General features: G+C 45.9%; 1 protein-coding gene across 3 annotated transcripts; it reads right to left on the bottom strand.

Annotated features, from left to right (window-relative positions):
- Positions 1 to 830: 830 nt before the first annotated feature.
- PTP4A1 (protein tyrosine phosphatase 4A1) lies at positions 831 to 26,134 on the bottom strand. Of its 3 annotated transcripts, XM_040428621.1 has the most exons (7): positions 25,829 to 26,134; positions 8,337 to 8,661; positions 8,100 to 8,176; positions 6,909 to 7,001; positions 4,024 to 4,154; positions 2,878 to 2,952; positions 831 to 2,135 (listed from the first exon to the last, which is right to left on the bottom strand). In XM_040428621.1, the coding sequence occupies exons 3-7, from the start codon at positions 8,154 to 8,156 to the stop codon at positions 2,018 to 2,020; spliced, it is 474 nt and encodes a 157-aa protein (XP_040284555.1). In that variant the 5' UTR covers positions 8,157 to 8,176; positions 8,337 to 8,661; positions 25,829 to 26,134; the 3' UTR covers positions 831 to 2,017. The 3 variants fall into 3 exon arrangements, with proteins under 3 accessions (XP_040284555.1, XP_040284553.1, XP_040284554.1); XM_040428619.1 differs by having other exon boundaries at positions 8,100 to 8,661; positions 25,829 to 26,132; XM_040428620.1 differs by having other exon boundaries at positions 8,100 to 8,658; positions 25,829 to 26,132.
- Between the last annotated feature and the right edge of the window lie 704 nt (positions 26,135 to 26,838).

The raw sequence follows: 26,838 nt of genomic DNA, 5'->3' as shown, positions 1-26,838 counted from the left end.
TTTCATCTCTGAAAAAATATTTGGTTGTCCCTCCTTCCATATCTCAGAAAGACTAAAGTCTTCTTATAATTTTCAGGGAGTTTTTTAGAGCAGGCATTGCACTTTAGTATCTTTAATCTAGAATCTTTTGTGCCCTGGAATCAAAGGAACAACCAAATATACACCCAGTTAGCCAATTGAGCTAGAACACTTGTCAAAAGAAATGTGGAGTCTAGCATTCAAAACCCCCACATGGGACTCACAGTATTGGTGCTTGCAGAGGGATCTGGAACCTCCTGACAAGGAGTAGGTGTCTCAGACAGCGAAGTGAGTGAAGACCCACGATTCATTCAAATTCCGGCATCATACGCCATCAAGCTGCGCCCCGGGCTGCTTGTTCATGTGCCGCACAGTCCACTAACCTCTGTGCTTCATGCACCACACCTATTCCCCCTGCCGGTCACCTGTTAGCACAAGAGGACGCCGGATTCGCACGCGTACCTCTCGGTGAGTCTGGCGCAGCTGACTGCTTCCCCCAGAGGAAGGAGGCCTGCTGTATGTGAAGGACCGTAGGCTCCAGCATAAGCCAGAACAAGGGTCCTCGATGCTCCTGCTGCCCAGCCTTAACCCTTGCCGTGGGAGGACAGCTGGAGATCCGGTAACAATAGGGATTCTTCTTTTCCTCCCTCCACAAGGAGGGCTTTCTCCACGTGGTAACCCCCATGAGGGCAGGAAAACACTGAGGTGGTGGAGGGGGTATTTAAACTCTGTGTTCCTTCCCCTAAAGCAGTCAAGGGTCAATCTCTCATTGTGGCCGTCGAGGTGGAAAATAAAAATCTGCCACGCATACACTTATTCCATGCTTAGGACAAGCCCAATGAAGCATCAGACTTTGTATCCTTTATTTAGAGGTTTATGCTTTCATACTACATTTTACAAGCTGGTGAAACACTGGTAACTTATTCTCCCACAGTACTAACACCACACATTCCCAAGACAGTATAAATATATGGTTGAGCTAACATTGATACAGATCACCATTTTTTTTAATCAATTACATAATTAAACAAAATCATCAAGTATCCAAATATTAAGTTACACAGCTCAAAAGGCATACAAAATATTACAGACCGAGTGCTGCTTTTGCAAAAGCAGACTCAGTAGGGGAGATAAAAGAAGTCACAAAGCGGTTGTTGGAAAAAAATTATCCAAATGCACAGTTAAAGAAAGGACCTTTCAGAAACTTGAAGAATCCAGCTACGTTAAAGCATCTACATTTTGTTTAAAAAGAGTTACGGAAGAAAATGGCATATTCTACACTTCCTGCACAAGACAAAAGGCAACATTTTACTAGGAAAGGAAGAGGGGGAAAAAAATAAAAATACACTAAGATCCTCCATGTAGGATGCACCACAGGGCGCAGACATTAATTCATAGTAAGGCTTTGTCTGGAGACTTCTACAATGTGGTCGGTGTGCTTTCACAGAACGGAAAAGGTTATGATATGGCATTTAGCCTACACATGATTGGCAAAGTTTTGAAGAATATTTAAAAAAAAAAAAAAACTCGCACAACACAGACTCGTGCAAGCCCTGACTTACGGCAAGTGTGGGAGAAGATGTAAACATACAGTGAGCAGCCAGCAAATATTCAAGCAATATCTTTCAGACTATAATGAAAAGTATTGCGCTATAAAAATGGTTTGCTGGGTGTTTTGGCATTGTACAGTCATTCATTTCACAGGTACAAGTTTTGGGAACAGATGGACCATTTGTGTGTTTTATTTACTGCACTATTAGATTAAGTAGTAAGGAGGGACTTAAAAATAAATCACAACAAGTAAGCAAATAAATCTCAAGCTCAATTACATCATTTATCTACGCGACTTCAGCCACTTCCTCACTTGAGGGGAGGGCGGGCTGTGACCTACACATTTTTCCAAAGCACACTTGACCTATAAAACATTAACCAGGTATTAGCATTGGATCCTGTTCAGGTCTACAATTGTCATTTTATTCGGGAGCTACAAGGGGAGCTTCTACTGAATGCAACAATTGTTCCGATGGCCATTGGGATCTTTAAAGCGTAACCGCATTTTAGGACGATACTTCTCCAGGTAAAGCAGCTGCTTGCTATTAAAAGCTCCTCGACGCTTCCTGTAGAAACAAAAAAACAATGGGAACCGATTTATCCATAATGTCCAGGAAGCAAAAACTTAGAACTGTGCATGGGCAGCTCAATAGGCCCGTTACCACTACTTTGCGGCATATCTTGGCGCTGGTATATGGGCCAACTTAACACCCATATCCTTTAGAAGGTTGGTGTATTTTACATCTCCTCTTAAAATTGTTCAAAAAGTTAACATTGGGTAACCCATACTATAGAGCAGGGATCGGCAACCTCTGGCACTCCAGCTGTTCTCAAACTACAACTCCCAGAATCCTCCTTTCACTTCCATGGGAGTTACAGGAACAGCCAAGAAAGTGTGCATGCTGGGAGTTGTAGTTTCACAGCAGCAGGAGTGCCGAAGGGTTGCCGATCCCTGCTATAGAGCATGTCCCGCCTTCATTTTTTGTGCATTGTACTGTAAAATTATTGATTCATAAATTTAACTTTATTATCCACTAGAAGACTCTACCAGGAATTCCTTCTCAAGTATTATGCTTGAGTCTGACAGGACACATGGAGATATTATAGTACGCTGCAACTGTAAAGCTAGAACCAACAACTGCAAGTATACACATGGGTTTACAGAGGCAGCAGCGGATTGAAGTGACCAACGCCCAGTTGTTCAAGTTTTAGTCTCACATTCAACAAATTATTCATTCGAAAGGCACGAGCTAAATGTATACCTAGAATTTTATGTGGAGGTTTGCAGCTTTTGGGTTGCATACTTACTGCCTTATAAATTGAACAGCATCTTCATATTTCATCCCACATTCGATTAAAGCAAGGGCCACAAGTACCGGAGCTCTAAAAGGGAAAATGCATTCAGACATCACCTTAAATAAATTAGTGGTATTCTGCAGAAACATGCCAGAAAAGGTTCTAGAAATGAGTACGGGCTCATTCAGACGGCCGTATGTTCTGCAATTTATGGACCGCACATGGCTGTCCCCTATAGAAATTGCTTATTCTTGTCCGCAAGAATAGGACATGCTCAATTTTTTGCAGGGCAGCGGAAGAGAACGGATGCCGACAGCACACGGCCCCGTTGAAATAAATGGGTCCGCACTTGTTCCACAAAATGTTGAAATGGGTGCGGAACAAAACATAAAACCTACGTCTGTCTGAATAAGCCCTAAGTGTGAAATGTGGCTGGGGATTATACGAGTGGCACTGGTGGGATTCGCAATGTACCCCCATCTTTGTCTTCAACGGGCATGAAACCAGGTTTAGGTTAACTACTATCACTACAAATAATCTGCATTCAGAACAGCCTGAAAATAGACCATGCTTACTAGTTTAAAAGGGCTGTCCCATTACAAAGACTTCCCTATCCACCAGACAGGAAATGTGTCTGAACAGCTGGGGCCCCCACAAATAACTGACAACCTGGATTCTCCAATGCAACAGTTCTGGATGATCTATTCTTATGACCATGTTGTGTCATTCCTCTATTATTCCTATTCCAGTGGTATGCAGTAAAGGTCCATCTGAGTGTTCCTGCCCAATCTGACACTGGCAGCTCTGACTGGATACGGAGACTGCAGGGACACACCCCAACTGATACCAGTCCAGTCAGACCTTTATTGAAAACTACTGGAAGTTCATTCATCAGCTTCTAGTAGGAAAAATAGGGGAATCACAGATACTCCAGAATCATTACATAAAGAATGCAAGGGGTCACTACAACGGACCTGTCAGGAGAGGAGACAGGTCCTGTAAGGTGGCTCCGATTGGTTCACTCCAGGCGTGCGGTCAGGTCGCAATGGTATATGAGGACTCCATATGGGCAAAATGAGGTACATGCACTCCCATCCAGTGCACACAGATGAGGCCACCCACACTTCTGATACTGCAACATGCTAAACCACCACATACCTTCCAAGCCCAGCAACACAGTGGACTGCAATGCAGCAGCCAGGCTCCTCACGGAATTTAGATTTCAGAAGGTTTAACCAGTCATCTACAATCTGACTAGAAGGTGGGGCACCATCATCAAAGGGCCAATCCTGCATTAAAGGGAAAAAATAATGCGATGAAACATTATATCGAACCGCCTCCTTTCCACAATGACCACCTTCTTATAGAATATTTAGACCCTTTTAACACCTTAAGACCACAGCAATTTTCAGTTTTTTTACTCCCTGCCTTCCCAGAGCAATAACACTTATTTTTCTGATCATATAGCTGTAGTGCTTGTTTTTTGTGGGACAAGTTGTATTCTGTAATGGTACCATTTTATTTTATACTGCGTATGATGTAGGTGAAGGCTAGGAGGGAGAAAAAAAAATAAAATAAAAAAGTTATCAGATATGCAATTCCACCACAGTTTTATGGGTTCCCCTTGTGGTAGAACTGATCTGTTACCTTTATTTTCCAGATCAGTATGACATTTAAAAGGTACTTTCACACTAGCGTTCTTTTCCAGTATCGAAATTTAGTATAGGGTCTCAAAACCGAACAAAAAAAAAAAAAACTCAGTTTTGTCCTAATGCATTCTGAATGGAAAGCAATCCGTTCAATATGCATCAGGATGTCTTCAGTTCCGTCCCTTGTACGGTATTTGACCAGAAAAAATGCCGCAGCTTGCTGCAGTATTTTTTCCAGACAAAATCCCGGAACAATACTGCACTTGCCGGATCCGGCATTAATTTCCATAGAGATGTATTAATGCCGGATCCGGTACCAGGTGTTCTGGAAAACGCTGCATCACCGGATCCAGTTTTCCAGTCTGCGCTGGGACATAGGAAGAGCTATATTTTCTTTTGATCTTTGAATACCAGATCCCGTATTCCGGATGAGTCGGATCTGGTATTTCTGTTTGTACATGGCTTGCCGGATCCAGCAGGCAGTTCCTGCTGGAATCAAAAATGCTAGTGTGAAAGTACCCTTACATAGTTTTTCTTGTGTTGTAACACTTTGAAAATACTTGTAAAAACTTTTTTCTTTGCATTGCCATATTCTGACCCCTATAGTTTTTTATATTTACTTCTACGCAGCTGTGTACAGATACCGTTTAGATTTTTTATGTGTGATAAATGCATTTATATTTTAATAGCTCAGGTATGCAGCAATGCTATGATCTTTACTTTTTTTTTTATGGTTTATTTTTAATATAAGGAGAGGTGGGGGATTTGAGTTTTTTTTTTACTTAAGACTTTTCACACTTTTAGTTTCCCCACTTGGGAATTTTCAATATAAGGAAAGTTGGAGAGATTTTACTTTATATTTTTTTCTAATAAAACAAACACTTTATTCACACTTTAAGTCCCCCCTAGGGAACTAGAGCATGAGATTGTCTGACCGCTTCCTCTATAGACTGTAATGACCTTAGTCAGTGCCATATTTAAAGGACAGACTTCTGAGCTGCAAAGGTAATTAAGGGGTACCGCAATATTTTTGTTTTTAGAAATCCAACAAAACAATCTTAGCACAGAAATAAGTCATTGCCATGTTAAATTAGGGTTCTGCCATTGTCATTAACAGAAAACAGAGCACCTCCATTGAGGCCCTTCATTCCAGATACCAGCTGTGGTCGTGTGGTTTCAGGGTGCCCACACATTGTTAGTAGTTTTGACTATGCAAAACTGCTGCCAACATTAACTAGTGTACGTTGAGTGTAGTGCCAGCATACCCTTCAAGGAGCTTTCATTAACAGGAGTAGTGTAAATATCAACATTTGGGACTCTTTCACACAAGCGTGACGGATTGATTCAGGGTGCGTTCAGTGAAACTCGCACCATTTTGCAAGCAAGGTCAGATTTGCCTGTGATTGCGTTAAGTTTTTTCCGCGCGGGTGAAATGTGTTTTGATGCGTTTTTCACGCATGTGATAAAAAAAACCTGAAGGTTTACAAACAACCGCAATGCGTTTTTCACGCATTCACCTCTATGGGGCCAGGGCTGCGCGAAAAACTCAGAATATAAAACATGCTGCGGTTTTCACACAATGCAGAAGTGATGAGTGAAAAATAACGCTCATGTACACAGACCCATTGAAATGAATGGGTAAGGATTCAGTGCGGGTGCAATGCATTCATGTCACGCATTGCGCCCACACAGAAAACTCGCTCGTGTGAAAGAGGCCTTATTCCGATTCTACCAGTGGACTGGTGGTGGGGCTTCTCCAGGAAGTGCTCTCTGCAATGAGCTGCTTCACAGTCACTCCCCTCTGCTCTGTTTAATAGGTGTAGCATCCAACCAAGAGCCCAATACAGTTGTCAGAGCAGAAGGAAAGGTGTCTGGTAGAAAAGAACTTCATTTTCACACCACTCCTGATAAAAGCCCCGCAAAAGGTATGTTTGTCCTCCTCTGACTGGCCCCAATCTAATGCCATCAGCAGTTTTGCATGGTCAATACTGTTGACAGACTTCCTTTACGATTAAAGGGGTTTCCTGGGTTAAGGAAGCCCCTCCTGACTTGAGCATCAGAGCAGTTCATGCTCCGATGCTCTCCTTTGCCCTTCGCTAAATTGCGCAGGGCAAAGGCATTTTTTTCAGGAGTTCCGGTGACGTACCGGCTCAACATGGGGCTGCCAGGCTAGGGCAGCACTAAAGCACGCCCATCAGAGCCGGTGATGGGCATGTTATTGTAAACAAAAGAGCCCTTGCCCTGCGCGATCTAGGAGGGGGCTGCCTGGGTGAAAATATGGCTACAGAGCTGAACCCGGACAACCCCTTTAAACTAACTCAACGTATCAATGGCATTACAGAAGATCATTTCCCCTATGAAACCTCAGCCAATCATTACAACATCTATACTTACCAAAACTTGAATTCCTTCTTTTTCCACTAGGGCAGTGTCATAGGTGGCTTCACACACTCTTACAACTGTAGTAACTCCATACTTCTTAAGTTCCTGGTAAAGGGAGAGGAAAACAAAAAAGGTAGTAATGTTTAAAAAGACTGCATATTAGAAAACATGATCCAGCAAACAGACAAAAATGGGGTTTAATTACTCCACCTGTTAAGCAAAACCTGAAAATATACGTACAGGAAAAACCTGCAGTGCTGGTGCCAACTGGACAGCATGTAGGCACACCAACTGATTTAAAGAAACAGGGCACAGTAGTCACACAATTGCCATCGCCCCTTCAAACAGATGTGTGGGTACTGAGAAAAGACCCACACCAATCTGATATTGATGGTCTACGTTAAGTAGAAGTCATCAACATTCCAAAAAGCCCTTCAACTTCCTTGTAACCAGTGTCCTTGCCCAATACTAGTTCTGTTCTCCATTATGAGACTGTTTATTTTGGAACAAGCCAAAAATTGTTTCAATTAAGTTATTATTCTTAATTACAAAACTGACCCTCCCCCTCACAATCGGTGGTTTCCCAACCATGGAAGTCATGAGATAATGGCACAAGATGCTGCTCCTCAGTAGGTGTGAATGCACCTTTACATGGGCAGATTCACCATCTATAGAAATGCCAGTTACTGCTGAGAATCCAAGGGTCTGGATATTGTTAATATTCAAGATAATGGGGCAGATCTGCTAAGCCTGTAGATAGCGTAAACTTGGGATGTCTGGACAGACCAGATTTACCCCACCTTCTGAGGCGAGAAGATGCATTTGGTGCATGGCTAGACGCTTATCTACCTTTATAAAATTTATTGGTTGGTTTAGATAGAGAGGACATTTATGTCACAGTTGTGGCCCAATTAAGGTGCTAAATTTAAGGTCACACCCCTTTCTGGGCTAGGCACCGATCATTTTACCAACCCTAGATGCATTTTGGTACAAGTTACACCAGAATCTAGGTGCTTAGGGGGGGAACTCACATCAGTAATTGTGGGTCAATAAAAGATAACTACACCAAGTCCAAGCCCCAGAACTGGTGCCTGTCCCGACCCCCCCACCCCATAAAAAAAAAAAACCTGATCATTACATCTACCAATTTTCACAGCAATGGAAACAGACAAGTTGAGTTTATTACTTCATACAGACACTTACCTCTATGAATTTATTTAAGGTGGCATTGGTGGGGTTGTGGGTGATGAGAAACCTCATGTTTTTGTAGGTTATCTCAACTGGAGCAGGGCGGTTCATTCGGGCCATTTTACCAATTTAGAAAAAACAATTGATAGTTGGAAAAAAAAAAAAAGTTGTAAACTTAAGTTAATCACAAAAGGAAATTACGTTTATAAACTGAAGTCAGCTTCCTGCTACTCCACATAAATTTCTCAGCGCCTGTTTGGATGGAAGCAATGGATATGAAATGAGCCTCCTCACGAGAAGTAGCAAATCTTCAATCCAGTAATACTGAGACAAAAGACAAGCAGTGCACTGACGTTTACCCCATCCAGGTATCAGCCCCTTAGATAAAGTGCGCTGCCAAATTCAAGCCAACACTTCTTGTCCAGGTTGATTGCTCTTAGGGGGGTTTCTTAGTGGAGTAGTAATGGATTTCTTTTACAGTTCACTTCTCTGCATAGAGGTCATGCTGTGCCTGGCAGTAGTCTCCACTGCCCTTCAGAAACTCCATAAATGTGTGACCAAGAACACCACAGAACTGCTGTAAAAAGAAAGAAAGAAAAATGACAGTTGCCACATCACAGAACACCTAGCGTTGTAAAACAGATAAATATGCCACCATGTTTTTTTACTTAGGGTACTTTCACATTAGCATTAAAGTTTTCCGGTATTGACTTCCGTCCTAGGGGCTCAATACGGGAAAAAAAAAAAAAAAAAAAAAAAAACACACTTCAGTTTTGTCCTAATGCATCCTGAATGGAGAGCAATCCGTTCAGGATGCATCAGGATGTCTTCAGTTCAGTCCTTCTTACTGTATTTGGCCGGAAAAAAAATATTCTGCAGCAGCCAAAATTCCAGAACACTTGCCGGATCCGGCATTCATTTCCATAGAAATATATTAAAGGGTTTCTATCACTTTGTATCACATAATTAGCTGTCAGACACTAGCGATCTGCTAGTGTCTGCTCTGGCCTACCATCCTACTATAATCACTTGTGGGGCAGCGGTTTTGCTAAAAAACTAACTTTTATAAATATGCTAATGAGCCTCTAGGTGCTATATGGGCGTCATTAGCACCTAGAGGCTCCGTCTACCTTCATACACAGCCGCCGCCCAGCGCGTCCCTCCAGCCCGCCCATGTCCTCCTCCGTGTGACGCAGCGGACGAGTTCTCGCGCATGCGCCGTGCGCGGCTGTATTCGGGGCATTTGAGATCTCAGCTCGGAGCGGTCAGACATTCAATGCGCCGTGCGCGGCTGTATTCGGCGCATGCGCATTGAATGTCTGACCGCTCCGAGCTGAGATCTCAAATGCGCCGAATACAGCCGCGCACGGCGCATGCGCGAGAACTCGTCCGCTGCGTCACACGGAGGAGGACATGGGCGGGCTGGAGGGACGCGCTGGGCGGCGGCTGTGTATGAAGGTAGACGGAGCCTCTAGGTGCTAATGACGCCCACATAGCACCTAGAGGCTCATTAGCATATTTATAAAAGTTAGTTTTTTAGCAAAACCGCTGCCCCACAAGTGATTATAGTAGGATGGTTGGCCAGAGCAGACACTAGCAGATCGCTAGTGTCTGACAGCTAATTATGTCATACGAAGTGATAGAAACCCTTTAATGCCGGATCTGGTACCGAGTGTTCTGGAAAAACAGATCCGGTTTCCCGGTCTGCACATGTGCAGACCTTTAAAAACATGAAAAAAATAAATACTGGGTCAGTTTTTCCAGATGACACTGGAGAGACGGATCCGGTATTTCAATGCATTTGTCAGACGGATCCGCATCCAGAAACAACAAGTGTGAAATTCAGTCCTTTCAACTAAGGTTGCACAGAGTATCGAATTATCGATACTTCTGTACCAGGATCGATTAGATTCCAGGATTTGCATTTACAGATACTAGGCTGTGCTACTTAGGTGTTAACTGTTGCAGATCGCAGTGCCTTGTCATCATAGAGGTCGGGTGCCAGGTATGCGATTCTGCCGCCGGCACCCTCCGCCTGTATTTGAATTAATGGGTTAGTTATCTTTATTAGTGGCGCAGTGCGCCAGCCAGTATTAAAGTCATTGGTGGCAGTGGCCACAGGGTCCCCTTCCCTTCATTGGTGGTGCATTGGCAGCTTCCAGCTACTGAAACCCTGGCTGCCATGGTAAGCTCCCTGCTGCTGTGTGCACAAAGCACAGGGCAGCAGGGAGAGTGTACATCTCCATTAGAGTGAATAGGACAAGGGATTAAAAGATGCCAGGGCTGTTATTAACCCAGACATACCCAGAACTTCACCCGGGCAGCCCCCCTGACTTGAGCATCAGAGCGAGCAGTTCATGCTCCGATGCTCTCCTTTGCCCTGCGCTGAATCGAGCAGAGCAAATGCATTTCTGTAGCTCCAGTAACCTACCGGGCTCTCCTTCGGGCTGCCAGGCGGAGGCTTCCGCCTAGCAGTGAGCCCAGTGTAGTCACCGGCACTGATGGGCAGACTTTAGCCCTTCCCTAGCCTGTAAAACAGCTAGGGCAGTGCTAAAGCCCACCCATGAGAGCCAGTGACGCCACCAAACACACTGCTGGGCAGAAGCCTCCGGCCGGCAGTGTGTTATTGTAATTAAAAGCCCTTGCCCTGCGCGATCCTGCCAGGGGGGCTGCCTGGGTGAAATTATGGGTATGTTCAGGTTCAGCTCTGAACCCGGACAACCCCTTTAAGTTTAAATCACACCTTTCCCAATTTTACATATAAAATACATAAACAATAAATAAAAACCTATTACATATCGCCATGTCCAAAAAGTCCAAACTATTAAAATATAAAAATGCGGTGAATGCCTCAACAAAAATTAAAACCCTGCGATTCACCATTTAGTCACCTTATCCCCACCCAAAAAAATAGGATAAGACTGTACTATTTTCGGCCAGACGTTCCATAAAATGCAGAATGCACAAGTCTTTTTGGTGTTTATTTTTTTCGCATGGTATCAAGTATCGCAATATTTTATGGCATCGAAACAGACTCAAAATTTTGGTATCGTTCCAACCCTACTTCCCACAATAACAACTGCATGCAATTCATCCTGTCAGACTGCAGCGGTTCTACACATGATCAGCAGCGGACATTTCTGCAGCCCTCTACATCCCATGTGGACATTCCACAAAAGTTTGGCTTTTCTATTAAAAGCTTGCCATCAATTAAAAATGGCGGAATTTCTTAGATGGCTTTATCTCCTAAAGTCTCCACCACAAGGATGAAAAATACATTAAAGGGAACCTGTCATGTGGATATTTGTATATAATTAGTTAGATTATAATCAATCATTAACTACTAAAAAGTACCTTAGATGTATTCACTTACTGGTGTGACAGATTACGTAATATACACAAAAATATGCCGCATGCTAATGAGCTGATTTGAGTCCAGCGTGATGTCATTGAGTCCAGCGTATATTTGATTCAGAGCTATAGCCACTCCCCTGCCCACCTGCTGCTGGTTCATATGGAAACAAACGGTCATTCAGCAGCAGGTGGGCGGGGAGAGTCAGGAGCTCATGAATATTCATGACTCATCATTATGAGCTGGAGCTTTTCAATACAAGATGTTGGCAGATTGACTGGGTCATTTAAAGAAAGTGACCCAGCATTGTGCTAAGAGAATCAGTCACTTATTTATGTTGCCCTTAGTTAGGACACCATAAAACTGGTGACAGGTTCCCTTTAAGTCAAATATGCCTATTTATTTGGGGTGGTAGAGCACATATCTTTCATATGTAGCAACAACCAAATCTGGGGGCAGAAATTGCTGTTTAACATCTTGTGAACCATCGCAGACACATTTTTGTCTATACTGTCCATTACAGTTGACATTGGCCATCCGACACCAGGTGCAGGATATTTTACAGGCCAACAGCCTACTGCAGCATTTACAGTCACATACCAGCAACGATCACAAGTTTTTGGAGCATGTGGATGGGTTGTCTAAGATCTCATCCACTTTGCCCTTACTGTAGAGAACCCACATAATTTACGTCATGTGTGGCATTACCCTAAAGAGGTTCCCCCCATGAGCAACAGTGTGATGGGTGCTCCCTTCTAAAGGGTTTTCACACCTTTGGGTGCCTTTCTGCCAGACCTGTAGAGGGAAGCATACTTACCTGCTCCCTGCTGCTGGGTTACTTCTCTCCACGTGTCACCATCCAGTTTGATGGTGGCCGCTGCAGCCTATGACTAGCCACGTCAGTGACGTGTCCTCCATGCATCATGTCACACGTTACCGCGGTCAAAAAGGAAGTGCACCAGCGGGGACAGAAAGCCAGAACCCAGAGGCAGGGAACACGTGAATAAAAGCATTCAACAAAACAAAGTAGATCGGTTTCTGATTCAGCAGCAATGTCTATTTGCAGTGCTCCAGACTAAAAAAAAAAAAATACCTAGTAGCCATTGGCTCCTGAACTGACAAATTTAGGAGCCTAATTAACTTCTACAGGGCCTGCGTTGCGTGAAAAACGCACAACATAGAGCATGCTGCGATTTTCACACAACGCACAAGTGATGCGTGAAAATCACTCATGTGCACAGCCCCATAGAAGTGAATGGGTCCAGGAAAATTTTGATACGTTATCATATGATTTACCCATTCAGGAGTCTTGGAAAGCCGGGTTGCAGCTCCTATGAACTAAATGCAGCTCCTATGAGAACAATGAATGGCCAAATCATCTTATGACTTCTCTATATGTTCCCATACTGAGATATATTCTCCTCAGGAAAGCTGGGTGACAGGCTGTATACTAGGGATCGACTGATTTTTTTAGGGCCGATACCGATAATCTGCTGAAAATTTATGTTTATTGTTAACTTGTATTTTTAATTTTTTTTTGTAAATCTTTTTCATATATATATATATATATATATATATATATATATATATATATATATATATATATATATATATATATATATATATATATATATATATTTTTTTTTACTAACTTTTAGCCCCCTTAGGGACTAGAACCCTTGTCCTATTCCCCCTGATAGATCTCTATCAGGGTGAATAGGAGCTCGCACTGTCCTTTGTGCACACAGCAGCATGGAGCTGAACATGGCAGCCAGGGCTTCAATAGCATCCTGGCTGCCATGGTAACCGATCGGAGCCCCAGGATTACACAGCTGGGGCTCTGATCGGAGGAGCAGGGGGATCAGCTGCCCCAGAGGCACCCCTCTTCAAAGAATCTGTGGGGTCCTCCTTCCTTTAGGACCATCAATGTCCCTTTCTCCAATCCTAGTGATCCACTGATCTAAGGATTACTTATTGCACATTTTGGATCTATTCCCCCGATTTATCACTTGAAACGTGACACGTTGGGAACCATCCTATAGGGCATAAATAGGGATACCTCCCTATTCTAGGGTAAGGTATGCGGACAGGGTCGCCCCTTGCGGGGTAGGAACTCTGTAGATAGGCAGGTGAACACTAGCATTGCCCCCTTCCCCAATCAGGGTCTACGAGGGACAGGGGTTCCCTGCACCAATCTACATCTTGCAATTACCTACGACTACATCTAACCCTTGGCCCAGACGCGGTATTATTTCCACCACGCTAGGCTGATCCCTACCAGGGGGAGTCTGAATGGTAAGACTGTTCCATAAATTTTAGCCATATCTCAAGCATCTGTTTGTGGCGCTATATATTTTATATAACCTAACAGTAAAAGTTATATTTTAAGCTCTCCCAAATTCTATATTGTCCACTGCCATCAATGATTAATACTGGGGGGGGGGGCGCACTGCGCCACCAATGATTAATACTGGGGGGAGCACTGCACCACCAATGAAGAGAAATCTCTCATTAATTCATATACAGGAGGCGGGAGCTGGCTGTAGAATCACATAGCCAGCTCCTGACCTCTGAGCGGTAGCTGCGATCCGCGGCACCTAAGGGGTTAACTACCGCAGATCGCAGCTACTTGTCAGAGGTCGGGAGCCGGCTATGTGATTCTGCAGCCAGCTCCCGCCTCCTGTATATGAATTAATGAAAGACTTCTCTTCATTGGTGGAGCGGTGGCCACAGCCCCTCCCCTTCTCTTGTCCTCTCTCCTCTCATTGGCGGCAGCAGCAGCACAGGGGGAGGAGACACTGCTTCCTTCTCCCCTGTGCTGCTGAGGGAACATGGAGAGCGCTGAGAGCAGCACGATCTGTGTTCCCAATACGTTATCGGTATAGCGGCAAAATAGATGCCGATACTGATAACTGTCAAAATCCTCAATATCGGCCGATAATATCAGTAAAACCAATAAATCGGTCGATCCCTACTGTATACCACACAGTTCTCCTAGGAGCTGCCATAAGACTCCTGAATGGCTAAATCTGATAACTTCTCTATATGTTCCTGTAGTGAGATATGTTCTCCTCAGGACTAGGAGACCAGGAAAGCTGGGTGACAATCCATGAGAGAGCTGGAAGGCCCCCGCAGTATTCCTGGGGTAATTCCAATGGAAATATTTTCCACAGAGGATTACCTGTTGTGGATTTATATCAAACTCTACATGTAGCGTGTGGATTTGCTGTGGAATTCAGCCACGATCAGTTACACATGGTGAAATCCTATATTACCACGGTGCGGATTTGAAATGTGCACAGTAGGTTCATTTCCGTGTGGATTTTATGAAGTGTGAGGATTTTTGGTAAAATCTTATCCATTTTGCTGGTATTTGCTGCAATACGCTGTGGATTTCATAGCTGCAGTTCTGTGAGATAAATGAGCCCGGACCAAACATCCTGGGGAAGGGATCTCAGTTCTGTCAGCTGCAGCGCAGGGATTATACACACAGTGACGTCACAGGGCAGGGATTATACACACAGTGACGTCACAGGGCAGGGATTATACACACAGTGACGTCACAGCGCAGGGATTATACACACAGTGACGTCACAGCGCAGGGATTATACACACAGTGACGTCACAGCGCAGGGATTATACACAGTGACGTCACAGCGCAGGGATTATACACACAGTGACGTCACAGCGCAGGGATTATACACAGTGACGTCACAGCGCAGGGATTATACACACAGTGACGTCACAGCGATTATACACAGTGACGTCACAGGGCAGGGATTATACACACAGTGACGTCACAGGGCAGGGATTATACACACAGTGACGTCACAGCGATTATACACAGTGACGTCACAGCGCAGGGATTATACACAGTGACGTCACAGTACACTGAGGAGATGCGGCACACAGTGACATCACAGTACACTGAGGAGATGCGGCACACAGTGACATCACAGTACACTGAGGAGATGCGGCACACAGTGACATCACAGTACACTGAGGAGATGCGGCACACAGTGACATCACAGTACACTGAGGAGATGCGGCACACAGTGACATCACAGTACACTGAGGAGATGCGGCACACAGTGACATCACAGTACACTGAGGAGATGCGGCACACAGTGACATCACAGTACACTGAGGAGATGCGGCACACAGTGACATCACAGTACACTGAGGAGATGCGGCACACAGTGACATCACAGTACACTGAGGAGATGCGGCACACAGTGACATCACAGTACACTGAGGAGATGCGGCACACAGTGACATCACAGTACACTGAGGAGATGCGGCACACAGTGACATCACAGTACACTAAACAATGCCCATGTTTGGTTCTAGACTTCTTTATATGCCAATTTAAGAGGTGTTATTTTTGTTGCTGAAAATAAGGCTTCATAATGTAAAAAAAAAAAAAACATGGTTATAAGGGAAAATAGCATTCTTTAATACAGAATGCATAGTAGGTGGTCAATTAAGGGTTAAAAAAAAAAAAAAAATTAACTCACCTCCTCCAATTGATCGTTTAGCTGCATTATACTGGGGTGTTGGGGGGGGGATGGACGGACTGCGCCACCAATGTTTATTATACTGGGGTGTTGGGGGGCACTGCGCCACCAATGAAGATAACTGACCTGTTAATACAAATACAGGAGGCGGGTGCCGGCACCCAACCTCTATGACCGGGAGCTGCGATCCGCTGCAGTTAACCCCTCAGGTGCCGATCCCTGTCATAGAGGTCGGGTGCCGGCTATTTGATTCTGGAACCCTCCTGTATTTGTATTAACAGGTCAGTTATCTTCATTGGTGGTGCAGTGGCCACAGCCCCTCCCCTCCTCCCCCTGTCTATCTTATTGGCGGCAGCACAGGGGCGAGGGAGAGACTACTCCTCCTCTGCGCTGCTGAGAACATCGGTGGTGGGGCAGAGAACTATCATCTCCGGTGCCCGCCGCTGTATTCAGAGCTGCGGCAGCGGGTCTAGTCGCAAATGGCGACAAGACTAAAAAGTCTTGTCGCCATTTGGAGCCCTGTGTTTGGCCAACAGCCTATGAATGAAAGGAAAGTCCTCTTGCCCGTACACACTAGCCAAATCATCTCAGTAACCCGAGCTCTTCACCTGTAAGGGGCTGTCCTCGCTGGTAAAGAATATCCCGTCGCTTGACCTCTCACCAGGCCCAGACTCTCCTGTGCCGGAAGAATAGAGGCTCTACTTCTGCTTCGAGCGCAGCAACTGTGCATGCGCCACTAACCAGTAGGCCACTACTCAGAGCAGAGGTGCAGCTGTGAGACTGTCAGGGCCAGGGGAGATGTCCCACTATCATTCAAGAACCAGGGGATACTCTTCATGAGCAGGGACAGCCTCTCACTGGTTGATGGGAGAAATCTGCTCATCCCCAATCTGCAGCTAAAAAGATGCAAAGGAGGACACCGGGTAAGCGGTCTGTTACCCCAGTTGATGGGGCTGCTTTAACAACCTGATCAGCCATGTTTCCTATAAGGGTTTTCACTGGAAAATTCCATCAGCGGTGGACAAAAATCACTTAAAACCTTTACTCCTAAAAATAGCACTTCTATGACACTGCAACTCTCACCTTGAAGACACAGCAGAAACACCACACCAACCAGGCACATACTGCACTGTGAAGAGGAATATTAATAGTCCTGACCACACACCACTAGCTATATCAGGAAACAGCTGATCAATGATCAGAAAACTCAGCCCTATGCCAAGATAGTCTAAGGCAGGGCTGGCCAACCTGCGGCTTTCCAGCTCTTGTAAAACTACAACTCCCACCATTCCCTGCTGTAGGCAGACTGGGCATGCTGGGAGTTGTAGTCTTGCAACAGCTGGAGAGCCGCAGGTTGGCCAACCCTGGTCTAAGGGGTCACGACGTAATCCAGAGAACCCATCTACAGCCAAGCACTCCATTTCAGAACTGAGCAAAAAATAAATAATTGCTCGGATTCTATTAAAATGCAAAAATACCAGCGCATCATAGATTGCTAGAAACTAAAGACAGCAAACAGCCGAGTAACAGTAGTCTGAAGCGCCACTACAGGGCACCTGCTGAGAACAGCTGCTCCGGTCATCAAAATCTCAAACCCGACAACCACTTTAAAGCACCTGTCCGGTTTCAGGAGGAAACCTGACAATACTGCGGATCTGCTTGTAATAAAGTGATTATTTACCTGGCAGATCACACACTGCTGCTACAGGTCGCCTCCTGGCTGGGATCTATTTACCTGGTTGCCGTAGCGAAGTCATGTCAACATGTTACTGCTGCAGCCGATCACTGGCCTCAGCAGTGCACTGAAGAGGCCAGCGACTGGCTGCAGCCATCACCTGTCTACGTGTACAACTTCAGCAGAGTTACTGACATGGTGCCCAATTCTTTGACTCCTCTCGTCACCCATGATGGTCGCACTGCATCTTAAACTACCTGATGCACACCGAGTTTAGTCCAAGACACTTCTGCTTATTCAGTCCTGCTCATGGATTGGCCAGCATTGCTCACGTGACCAGTGCTGGCCAATCCAAAAGGCAGTAGGAAGTGTCTTTGGCTACCAAACGCACCAGCTACTCCAAGAGGCGGTGCAGCCATCTTGGATGGCAGAAGGAGCTCGAGAACATCTACAGCTAAAAAAAGATGGAGGACAGCACACAAGTACTCCGTTCGCTCCCCAGTTAACATAATTTTGTTTTCTTACAGTGGAGGGACACTAAGGCCTCATTCACATATTGCAAATCTGCTCAGTATTTGGAAACCAAAACCAGAAGTGGCTGCAATGAAAATTCTATCTTTCCATTCCATTTCTTCTGCTTAGGATCCTCTTAAGTGTGGCTCTGCGCAGCACTTAATGGTGAATGCAGCTCTGGACCATGGCTCTAACTCCGGATCAATACAAGTAAGGCTACTTTCACACTTGCGTTTCCATTTTCCAATATTGCTATCAGTCATAGGATCTCAAAACTAGAGAAAAACGCTTCTGTTTTGTCCCCCATTCATTTTCAACTGGGACCAAACGTAACTGAACTGAATGCTCCAAAAGGCATTCCGTTCGGTTGCGTTCCTATACGGGAGAGCAAACCACAGCACACTGCGGTGTTCTTTCTGTTATGCAATGCAGAGCAAGATGGATCCGTTGACCCACAATGCAAGTCAATGGGGACGGATGAGGTTTCTCAGACAATAGAAAATGGATCCGTCCCCCATTGACTTTCAATGGAGTTCATGACTGATCCGTCTTGGGTATGTTAAAGATAATATGAACGGATCCGTTCATAACGGATGCTGATGGTTGTATTATCAGTAACGGAAGCGTTTTTGCTTAACCCTGCTGGATCCAGTAAAAACACTGGAGAGAAAGTAGCCTAATGCTTTGCAATGTACACTGCTCAAAAAAAAATAAAGGGAACACAAAAATAACACATCCTAGATCTGAATTAATTAAATATTCTTCTGAAATACTTTGTTCTTTACATAGTTGAATGTGCTGACAACAAAATCACAAAAATTAAAAAAGGGAAATAATTTTTTTTAACCCATGGAGGTCTGGATTTGGAGTCACACTCAAAATTAAAGTGGAAAAACACACTACAGGCTGATCCAACTTTGATGTAATGTCCTTAAAACAAGTCAAAATGAGGCTCAGTAGTGTGTGGCCTCCACGTGCCTGTATGACCTCCCTACAACGCCTGTGCATGCTCCTGATGAGGTGGCGGACGGTCTCCTGAGGGATCTCCTTCCAGACCCGGACTAAAGCATCTGCCAACTCCTGGACAGTCTGTGGTGCAACGTGACGTTGGTGGATAGAGCGAGACATGATGTCCAGATGTGCTCAATTGGATTCAGGTCTGGGGAACGGGCGGGCCAGTCCATAGCATCAATGCCTTCGTCTTGCAGGAACTGCTGACACACTCCAGCCACATGAGGTCTAGCATTGTCTTGCATTAGGAGGAATCCAGGGCCAACCGCACCAGCATATGGTCTCACAAGGGGTCTGAGGATCTCATCTCGGTACCTAATGGCAGTCAGGCTACCTCTGGCGAGCACATGGAGGGCTGTGCTGCCCTCCAAAGAAATGCCACCCTACACCATTACTGACCCAATGCCAAACCGGTCATGCTGGAGGATGTTGCAGGCAGCAGAACGTTCTCCACGGCGTCTCCAGACTGTCACATGTGCTCAGCGTGAACCTGCTTTCATCTGTGAAGAGCACAGGGTGCCAGTGGCGAATTTGCCAATCTTGGTGTTCTCTGGCAAATGCCAAACGTCCTGCACGGTGTTGGGCTGTAAGCACAACCCCCATCTGTGGACGTCGGGCCCTCATATCACCCTCATGGAGTCTGTTTCTGACCATTTGAGCAGACACATGCACATTTGTGGCCTGCTGGAGGTCATTTTGCAGGGCTCTGGCAGTGCTTCTCCTGTTCCTCCTTGCACAAAGGCGGGGGTAGCGGTCCTACTGCTGGGTTTTTGCCCTCCTACGGCCTCCTCCACGTCTCCTGATGTACTGGCCTGTCTCCTGGTAGCGCCTCCATGCTCTGGACACTACGCTGACAGACACAGCAAACCTTCTTGCCACAGCTCGCATTGATGTGCCATCCTGGATAAGCTGCACTACCGTCTCATGCTACCACTAGACTGAAAGCACCGCCAGCATTCAAAAGTGACCAAAACATCAGCCAGGAAGCATAGGAACTGAGAAGTGGTCTGTGGTTACCACCTGCACAACCACTCCTTTATTGGGGGTGTCTTGCTAATTGCCTATAATTTCCACCTGTTGTCTATCCCATTTGCACAACAGCATGTGAAATTGATTGTCACTCAGTGTTGCTTCCTAAGTGGACAGTTTGATTTCACAGAAGTGTGATTGACTTGGAGTTACATTGTGTTGTTTAAGTGTTCCCTTTATTATTTTGAGAAGTGTATTAAAAAGCCACCTAAAACTTGTAATATGCAGCTGCATTTTGGTCTGGCAAAATGCCGGTATTCACACTGGAGAGTTTTTGCATTATCACATCCCAAAAAACTGTTTTATTTTCCTTTCTACAGAGTTGTGTGAGGGCTTGGTTTTTATGGGACCATTTGAAGTTGGTGACACTAATGTGTGGAGGGGATTTAATTTTTTCCACTGAAATGCATTTTCAATGGAAAAAGGTGTTTTTTTACTTAGAGATTTGTTAATTTAATAAAACTATTTTTTACAATTTATTAGGATGCCACTTTGACATGCAGTCTTGATCATTTCTATGATACTCAATCACATTATTGTGAACACCAGCTAATACCCATAGTAACCACCATGTGCAGCACAGACAGCAGCTAGACAGTCTGGTAGTGACACAATAAGGTCCTGGTAGGTTGTCACAGGTATCTGGAGCCATGTTGACTGCAATGGGGGAGGATTCATTGACTGAACAGACAATATATGTGGTTCCACAGATGCTCAATTGGGTTCATGTCTGGAGAAACAGGGGGCCAGGGTAGTACTTTGAGTCTTGGTCACGCTCTTCCAACCAATGTCAGACATTTCTAGCTGTGTGACATGTCGCATTGTCTTGCTGGAAGATCTCATCAGCGTCTATAGGTGTACATGATCTGCAAGGATGGATTCATCGAGTGCGCCTTCACATGGATGAGTGGGCCTAGAGAACAAACAGTCCCCAGACCTTCACACTCCACCACCAGCTTGTGTTGCACAGCGTTTGTTCTGATGTTTCTCCCTGACACGCCAATGTCCATTCACCTTATACTGTCACCACACCAGTTCACAAACTGCTCACTTTCAGAAATACCTCGGCTCAAAAGCCAATAATCAACCCATTTTGCATCTCTCAAATCACCATTTTACCTATGACAGCAACAAGGGAAAGGTGTGCAGACCACCTATAGCTTGGTAACATACTCCCTAAGGAAGCTCGATACGTGCCTTAGTTCATGAGCTATGTGCTGAAAGTACTAAGTGGTATTAATAATCTGTATATTGCTAGGCAATCACAGGGCTGCAGATGGCGACCAAAATGGTCACCAATGCGACTTAGAATTTACAAATGGCGACAACACTTTAGTCTGACTAGACCCGCAGCTCTGCAGTTGAATACAGCGGCGTGGCACAGTAGATAGTTCTCTGCCCGCCGCCGATGATGTTCTTCTCAGCAGCGCAGTGGAAGGAGTCTCAACCTCCCCCTGTGGCCACTGCACCACCAATGAGGATAACTGACCTGTTAATACAAATACAGGAGGCGGGTGCCGGAATCAAATAGCCGGCACCCGACCTATATGACAGGGAGCGGCACCTGAGGGGTTAACTGCAGCGGATCACAGCTAGGGGTGGGCGATATGGCCTAAAATCTATATTGCGATATCATTTTAAGCATGTGCGATATATAGTTTTCTATATGGGGGGGGGGGTTAAACTTTATTTTTTTTTACTTTTTACTTAATAACTATTAGCCTCCTTAAGGGCTAGAACCCTTGTCATATTCACCCTAATAGAGCTCTATTAGGGTGAATAGGACTTTACACTCTCCCTGCTGCCCTGTGCACACAACAGCAGGGAGCCGACTATGGCAGCCAGCCTCTGATCCGCCCCCCAGCCTCTCATGTGCCCCCCCCTCTTATCAGCCCCCTTGGGTAACTCAAACCCACCTCCCCAGTATTAATTATTGGTGGCAGTGGCCACAGGGTCCCCCCCCCCCCCCCCATCATTGGTGGCAGTGGACAGTTCCGATTAGTTACCATGGCAGCCAGGAGTCACACTACTGAAGTCCTGGCTGCCATGGTATGTTAGTGAGCAGCATTATACTCACGTGCGCCGTGGCCGCCCCTTCTCATAGGTCTGTGCTGCGCATTGCTAATGCTATAAGCATTAGCAATGCGCCGCAGACCGAAGGAGCGTCCGGCGGCCACAGCGAACGTGAGTATAATGCTGCTCACTAACATACCATGGCAACCAGGACTTCAGTAGCGCGACTCCTGGCTGCCATGGTAACCGATTGGAGCCCCAGCATTACACTGCTGGGACTCCGATCGGAACTGCCCACTGCCACCAATGCAGACTGAAGAACATTCCCGGCACCCGACCTCTGACAGGACGCTGTGATCCGCGTGATTAACCCCTCAACTGAGGGGTTAATTGCGGCGGATCGCAGCGTGCAGTCATAGGGTTGGGATATGGCCGGCACATTCATTGGTGGCGCAGTGGCCACAGTCCCTGCCCTCCTCTTCCTACTCTGTTCTCATTGGTGGTCAGTGGCAGCCGCGCACAGTGGGGAGGGACTCCCTCCTTCTCCACTGTGCCGGCTCAGGAGAACATGGTGCACGCCGAAAGCGCGATCATATCGCGGTCCGGCGATATGCACAAAATCCATATCGTGGCACAAATTTATATCGCCCACCCCTAATCACAGCTCCCTGTCAGAGGTCGGGTGCCGGCTATTTGATGTGATGTCACTACAGGTCCTTTGACAGGTCCTGAAGAAAGAACAGGAGACCGGCAGCTACACGATCAATTGGAGGAGGAGAGTTAATGTTTTTATATTTTTAAGCCCTCAATTGACCTTCTACTAAGCATTTTGTATTAAAGAATGCTATTATTTTCCCTTATACACATGTTATAAGGGAAAATAATACAGTGAATAGACTTTCATCCTAGCAACCATGCGTGAAAATTGCACCACATCCGCACTTGCTTGCGATTTTCAAGCAGCCCCATTAACTTATATGGGGCCTGCGTTGCGTGAAAAACGCACAACAGAGCATGCTGCGGTTTTCACGCAACACACAAGTGATGCGTGAAAATCACCGCTCATGTGCACAGCCCCATAGAAATTAATGATCCGGATTCAGTGCGGGTGCAATGCGTTCACCTCAAGCATTGCACCCGCGTAGAAATCTTGCCCGTGTGAAAGGGGCCTAAGGGTGAATAGGACAAGGGCTCCAGCCCCTAAGGGGGCTAATAGTAAGTAAAAAACAACACTAAGGCTACTTTCACACTTGCAGCAGTGTGATCGGGCAGGCAGTTCCGTAGTCGGAACTGCCCGCCGATCTGGATGTGACTGAAAGCATTTGTGAGACGCATCCGGATCCATCTCACAAATGCACTGGAAGAACGAATCCATCTCTCCGCTTGTCATGCGGACAGACGGATCCGTCTTGTATCTTTGTACACATTTTTACCGGTCTGCGCATGCGCAGACAGGAAGGATGGATGTGGCATTCCGGTATTTTGAATGCCGGATCTGGCACTAATACATTCCTATGGGGAAAAATGCCGGATCCGGCATTCAGGCAAGTCTTCAGTTTTTTTTTTGCCGGAGATAAAACCGTATGCTACGGTTTTAATCTTTTGCCTGATCAGTCAAAAAGACTGAACGGAAGACATCCTGAACGGATTACACTCCATTCAGAATGCATGGGGATATGCCTGATCAGTTCTTTTCCGGTATAGAGCCCCTGTGACTGAACTCTATGCCGGAAAAGAAAAACGCTAGTGTGAAAGTACCCCAAAATATTAAGTTTAAATCCCCCCTTTCCCAATTTTACATATAAAAAATATAAACAATAAATAAATAACATAGCGCTACGTCCGAAAAGTCCAAACTATTAAAAAATCTCCTATGCAGTGAGCGCCCTAACAAAAAACATGCGATTTGCCATTTTTTAGTCATCTTGTCACCCCAAAATATAGGATAGGACTGTTCTATTATGGGCCGAACGTTTCATAAAATGCGAAATGCACACAGCTTTTTTTAGTGTTTTTTTAAATATTTTTTGCATGGTATTGAGTATCGCAATACTTTATGGTGATGAAAGCGAACCAAAATTTTGATATCGATCGGCGTAGCGTTGTCACGATACCAAAATTTAGATTCGGTTTCGATTAGGCGACTAAAAATTTTATTTGGCTCCTAAATTTTTCAGTTCAGGAGCCAATGGCTACTAGGTATTTTTTTTTTAGTCTGGAGCACTGAATCAGAGCATGCCCCACCTGCCATACACAGACGGGTGCAGCACTTAAGACTAGGCTGCCCTTTAAAGGAGGGGGTCTAGCCTAAGCCCCGGTAGTGACTTCCATAAATAGGTTAAGATGAGTTGTCCAGTTTTCATTAAAGGGAACCTGTCACCAGGATTTTGGGTATAGAGCTGAGGACATGGGCTGCTAGATGGCCGCTAGCACATCCGCAATACCCAGTCCCCATAGCTCTGTGTGCTTTTATTTTGTAAAAAAAAAAACAACGATTTGATAGATATGCAAATTACCCTGAGATGAGTCCTGTATGTGAGATGAGTCAGGGACAAGACTCATCTCAGGTTAATTTGCATATGTATCAAATCGCTTTTTTTTTTTTTTTTTTACAAAATAAAAGCACACAGAGCTATGGGGACTGGGTATTGCGGATGTGCTAGCGGCCATATAACAACCCATGTCCTCAGCTCTATACACAAAATCCAGGTGATAGGTTCCCTTTAAGCCAAGGCTTATCCTATGGCAAGGCGATCACCATCTGATCGGCAGGGGCTCGACACCCCATACCGCCTCTGATCAGCTGTTTGGGGGTAGCTCTCAACTATAGTGGAGGTAACTTGTTACTACAGCGCTCCAGAAGCTACACCTGAGAAGGTGGTCGTTCGTGGTGTGGGGTGTCAGACCTGCGGCGATCAGCTAGGGATGACCTATAATGAGGGCCACCTCTTTAAGCCCGGGACTACAAAGGCCGTTGCTCAAATATTTTAGCGCTGCATTTTGGCTGTCAATACACATCCAAATTGCGGAAACGTATGCGGTAATTCACATTAACACACAGTGCACTGTGGTCTAGTCCTTCTAAACGGTCGACACCATTGACAATTAGATACAATGTCACGCAACACAAGCCCCTCCACGACACAATATACAGCGTATCAGCAAGCTGGGTCTTTGGTGTTGGGTTCAACTCTGACCAAGGACATCTGCAAGGAGTACGTTCTCCCTGTGTCTGGGTGGGTTTCCCATAGGGAATTTAGAGTGTGAGCCCCGCTGCGGACATGTCTGTTGGCGCTATAAGACACTATACAAACAAAACAAGGAGAGTAAAGATGTAGATCTTGGGTCGCTGGACACCACTGATCACACAAGGGATTAGACAGAACAATCCAGCCTAAGTGTACAATTCTCATCCAAGGCTGCAGAGACCAGCATGGCGCCAGCAGCTGACAAGTCCTGACATGTCCCGTCCCACAGCAGCCGCGATCCAGGAGACCGACACCCGAAAACCAGCTCGGGTGACAACACAATGAGACAGCAGCAGACATGGCGGCCGTGCTGCGTCCAGCAGCCATATGTGCTCTAGCACAGGAGCACGCAGCATTGTACCCAGCCTCCCACTGCCGATACTTACAGGGCTATGCTTACTCATTGAAGATTGTATCTTAATCATACAGCCGGTCCCTAGGAAGAATCGGTGGTGGAGCCGTGAGGCGGCCGGTGATGGCGCATACAGCAAAAGGCTGTATCCCGTAGGCAGGGCACGGTGTTGCAGGCTCCGGTGACGGGCTGGATGCGGCCCCGACCTCCTCTCGCTGACTTCGCCTTCGTGACCAGTAAACAGCATGGGACGCGGCTCACGCACGACTCACACTTACGCCGGGCTGCCTGCGTCACAAAGCCTACATTATATATCGCCTGTGACGTGTCCTGCCGCCTGGCCAATCACTGCGCAGCTCGCTATCGGGGGGAAGGGGTGTTACGGCGGGAGACGTGCCTCATTGACGTCAATCCGCTAAAAGCCGGTGCGAACCGGTTGAACAATCAAAGAGCCCACGTCGTCTATGCTGGGGGAGGGGCGTTGGAGCGGCCGTGTGATAGGGTTTAGGGGCTTGTCAGGAGGAAGGCGGTGGTCGTAATGGGGGAGAGAGTGACCCCAAACCGGGCGCACTACATGGGCCGTAATGCTTGGCTCTGTGACTGGAAACGCGCAGCTAGTGTTGTCCTTGGTGACCAATCAGATTGCTGATACCATGTTTCCATGGCGGGGTGGAAGCGCTGATTGGTCCCTCGGTTTCCACAGGTCAGGCTGCTCTGCCGCTTCTGTGAAGTAGCTCCAGGACTGGGTGTCACCTGGAGTCCCACGGTTTTAGGGGACACTATTTTTGTGTTTAGTGCTGCGACCGTGTCATTGGGTTTTTTGTGGCATTTTTCTTTTCTTTAGTTCAGGCCACGACTAAAATTCCTGAGACCCTGGAGTTGTGTTTTTTTGTGTTTTGCGCTCCCTGCCTTCCCAGAGCCATAACTTTTTTATTTGTCTGTTCTCATAGCCATATGAGGGCTTGTTTTCTGCGGGACAAGTGGTACTTTCCAACGTCACCATTTAATATTGCATATCATGTAGTGGGAAGCGGGAAAAAAAAT

Source organism: Bufo bufo, chromosome 4 (assembly GCF_905171765.1).
Source record: "Bufo bufo chromosome 4, aBufBuf1.1, whole genome shotgun sequence".
NCBI classification, from domain to species: Eukaryota; Metazoa; Chordata; class Amphibia; order Anura; family Bufonidae; genus Bufo; species Bufo bufo.
Note: the sequence above shows the minus strand (reverse complement) of the source record. Positions and strands in the feature narration are given on the sequence as shown.